The 4,093-nt window shown below is 41.0% G+C and overlaps 1 protein-coding gene across 1 annotated transcript in view; it reads left to right on the top strand.

Moving 5' to 3' along the window:
• Nucleotides 1–4,093, top strand: part of PROSER1 (proline and serine rich 1) — a 27,722-nt gene that overhangs the window by 6,776 nt on the left and 16,853 nt on the right. Inside the window, exons 3-5 of the mRNA XM_019528516.1 lie at nt 406–500; nt 2,746–2,839; nt 3,368–3,478. Coding sequence (XP_019384061.1) covers nt 406–500; nt 2,746–2,839; nt 3,368–3,478 — 300 coding nt within the window. The remainder of the gene's footprint in view (nt 1–405; nt 501–2,745; nt 2,840–3,367; nt 3,479–4,093) is intronic.

A 4,093-nucleotide genomic window follows, 5' to 3' on the forward strand; every position in this document is an offset into this window, starting at 1 on the left:
GAAGGATGATCATCCCTTTGTATTATAATTATTGCTTTCCGCTTCCTCTGCTTCCTGTAGTCCCTTGTCCATATCTGATGAAGCAAGCTCCTGATTACAAAAGCTTATGCATCTCTGATTTAGTCTGTAAGATGCAAATCTACCCTGCCTTCTGCCGTCGTAATATATGGCCTTTCACTCTACAGGAGTGTCATTCTTTCTGTACTGGGTATTACAGAATGGTGAGCTGTCAGTGAGTGAATAACTGCTGTTAAGTTGAGTAAATAGAGTGTGGTGATTGTTTATTTAAATTCAGATATAGGGATTTTGCTCTAGACTCATGCATTAAACTCATGAATTAAAATTAAGGGGTGCTGTCTTATAATTTGTGTAACCAACCTTTTTTCTTCTGTTTGTACTTGTCAGAAAATGGTTGCTATCCCAGCATCAAAAATGGTTAACATCCTCAACTGTTTCACCTTTAGCAAAGACAAGCTTATCGCTCTAGAAATCTTAGCTTGGTAAGTATCTCTTATGTGTTGTGTTATAAAATGTTATAGTTTTATGACTGTACAAAAAATGTCAGACAAAGGAAAATGTCAAAGAAAGCATGGTGTTCCATTTTAAGGTGGAAATACAACTTCAAAAAAAAAAGAAATTCATGCTTATGAGTAGAAAAAGGATTGAGTAGAACTTTGAACAGGAGAGGACACTCTCCCAGCATACCTTGGTATTGAACTGTGTCACTCTGTGGGCTCAGCTACATGTGAAATTAATGCACCTAAATAAACTCTAGTGCAGTTTGCACCAGAGTTTATTGTTTCCAGATGCAGCATCTTCACATGTGCCTGGGAGTGCAGTACATTGGGGTGGGGTGGGGCGGGGTGGGGCAGCCCTGCCTGCCAAGGGACGGGGGGGAGGGGAAGTTGTTAGTCTGCCAGCTTGGAGCTGCTTCACCTTGGTTTGGTGTGTTGTGGAGGGGCTGACTTGGGCACAAGGATGCTACTGTGTGGGGCTAGCCAGCTGGCAGCTCCCACACTATAGCATCCTCATGCCCCAACCGACCCTAGTCACCATCAGCACTTGTGTTGTGGCAGAGTTGATTAGTTTACTCCAGCCTAATAGCACCACTTGTGTAGACATTGACTGTTTACTGTGGCATCTATTGGGCATCTCTGCAATAAGTGTCTCATGTAGATGCACCCTGTTACTGGTGTCCTTTATCTGGCTGAGACCTGACAGTTAGCTAAAACTTACATGGTGTATTCAAAAGCCATTTGGAGACTTAGATCTCAAATTCTCTTTCCATTTACTGAATGAACTCTTCCAAGTATTGAATCCACCTAGGTGGAGCTTTAGCTTGCTCTCCTCTATCCTGAGCCTTGCATCTTCTGCATTTTTAGAACCCAATAAATATTTAATTGCACTTGGTAAATAGTTTTTAAGATGTGAGTTATGTGAATGTCTACTTAAACAGGTGTGCTTGTTTGTTGAATCAGAACAGTATTATAAAGTGTTTTTGTGGTTTTCCATATAAACATTCCTTTGGAATAGTTATTGCTCCCATGGATCTTTTTGTTATATCAATTTATATTTATTACAGATTTCAGCACTGTCTGTTTTGGAGGGCTGTTATGTTAACGATCTTTTCTATCTATATTTTGTGTAAGGGATGTTTTTACCCATACATGAAGTGCTGTTTTTATAGCTTCATGACGTTGACCCTCTTGAGAACTTCTTAGCATGTAAACTCTTGACATGAATAATTATACATTCTTAGTAGGTGTTAGTCTCTTAAACACTTCATACAGGGCTTTTTATGCTTATGCTGCAAACCAGCAGAGCGGAGAAAACTCAGTCCCAAGGTGAGTCGCATCTTTAATACCGGCATGCTGAGGTGTTTCTGAAAGCTTTTACCAGCTTTTTGGCTGGTCGCATTAGCATTACATTTCCTTCACTTTAATGTCCTTCGTTCCAAACTGTAAGGGAAAGTAGCTATACTTCATTAGGGTTCTCACAGTTCTCCCTGATGCTGGTTTGGAACAACTTTGGAAACAATGACCCCTCTACTACTAAGGTCTTGAGGCAGAGCTTGTATGTTAGGGTTGAGGTTGCCTGGTGCAGTTTGTTTTGTTAGGGGGTAGTAGCTTATTCCTCTAATTTAAGTTTAATTGGGGAAACTCCACTTCCATATGGAAGCATCTGAAATGTTTCATTTCTGCAAAGTATGGAGCTAATTACTGAGACTCCTTTCTTTTTGATTCTGGGGAAAACTAGACATTGGATCAGCAGAACACAGGCTGGTAGGGAACAAGAAAATATGCCAAGTTGGAGAGCTTGCTGCTGTGAATGGGTTTGGTCACAATGAATCTGCTAACCTAAACCTCTCGGTGCAGTTCATTCTGTTTAATTTGGTTGTTTCTGATCATAAATTCAGATGGGTATTCTTTTATGTAGTGTATACATTTAGAAAAAATTGGGATACAATATTTCAGTCAAAGTTATGATAGGCATCCTTTAGTCTGAGGTTTTTTTCATTTATTGACCTTTAAGGCAAAGAAATCAAGTTGTGCGTACTGTTAAGAATGATTTTTATGTGGACTGATTATATTTCTTGAATATATTGCCAAGAACTGTTTGGGGGGGGAAAAAAAGCCCTATTGAAAAACTAAAAAGCCCTATTGAAAAACTCTTGATATTTCTGGTAATCTGTGATAAGTGTATAACTTGACAGTAACTCTTTTTAATTAATGGCTTTCTTTGTAGCAACATGGTTGATGCTCAGAATTATCGTCTTGTTGAAGATCTGTTCAGGATTAATATGTCAGAGAAGAAAAGGTGCAGGAGAATTCTTGAGCAGGTATTAGAGATATCAAGTTATTTCCATGGCCTCTATCATTAATAGCTACCAGAAAGTGCTTGAGGAGATTGAACTAGAGAATGTGAATCTGCAAGAGAAATAAAAAAAATAACTGGGTATGCAGAGAGAGGAAGGTTCTGCCAGGCATTAAGATTATGTACAAGAATGGGTATGGAAACCTCAGAGAATTAGGGGAACTATCTACTTTAAAGTCATTTCAAGTGCTGTCATTACCTTCAATATAAGCATAATTGAGCCCAAAGGAATATCAAAACAAGACAGGAATAGAGCATGTGATATGCAGTGAATAGGAAGGAACAGCAAAAAAGAACTGACATAAAGGGTTAGGTAAAGTTGTGGAGAGTTTAGATCTGAGAGCTCCTTGTAGGCGTGTTCCTTCTTAATGTAGTATGAATAGCATGACACAGAAATTATACTTTTTAAAAATGCTGAATTTCAGACAGTAAATATTACTGTTCTATTTAGGTTTGTAGTTCTTTAAATCAATTTTCTTTTGTTGTATTGCAGGCTTCCAAAGTAGGTTGTAAAGCACCTCATGCCATGATATCTTCCTGTGGTATGATTCCTGGAAACCCTTATCCAAAGGGAAAACCAAGTCGCATAAATGGGATTTTTCCAGTAAGCATAGTCCTATTAAATAGTTTTTTCATTAAGTGTTCATTGTGTGCAAATACAAATAATCCAGTTATATTTCTGTTGGACTCTTGAATAAACAGCACTCTATGTATGGGTAAGTGTGGCACGGCATTGTGTGCACCTGCCACTTTAAGGGCCTGGAGCTGGCAGCTGCCAGGTGCCTAATGAGGGCAGCCATTTTAGATTCATGGCTGCCCATATAAGCAAGGCAGTTCTGCTGCTGGAAGCAGGCAACAGCCTTGCCTGGCTGGAGGGCTGCTGATATCACCTGGAAGTAAGGGAGGAGCTGTAGGGGATGAATAGGAGGCTCCTGGTCCTGGTCCTGGTCCTGGGTACGATCTAAAACTGCACCCTGCTGGGAGTGGGTGGCCCGGTGCGGCTCCCGGTGGCTTGGGAGCCCCCAGGAAATGCCAGACCAGTTACCATCCTGGTGAAAGGTGGGTCGGGGTGCCTTAACCCCTAACCCCCACAACTGGGTGTGTTACCCCTTGTTGGAGGGTTGGGAAGGTGGACCCCATGAAGAAGAGTAAGGGCTATTGACTTGGGGGCTGTCTGAACTTCCCCTGACTGGCCCATGCTGGGGCCAGGGCCGGGGGG

This window comes from Crocodylus porosus, unplaced genomic scaffold (assembly GCF_001723895.1).
Source record: "Crocodylus porosus isolate Cpor-Errol unplaced genomic scaffold, CroPor_comp1, whole genome shotgun sequence".
NCBI classification, from domain to species: domain Eukaryota; kingdom Metazoa; phylum Chordata; order Crocodylia; family Crocodylidae; genus Crocodylus; species Crocodylus porosus.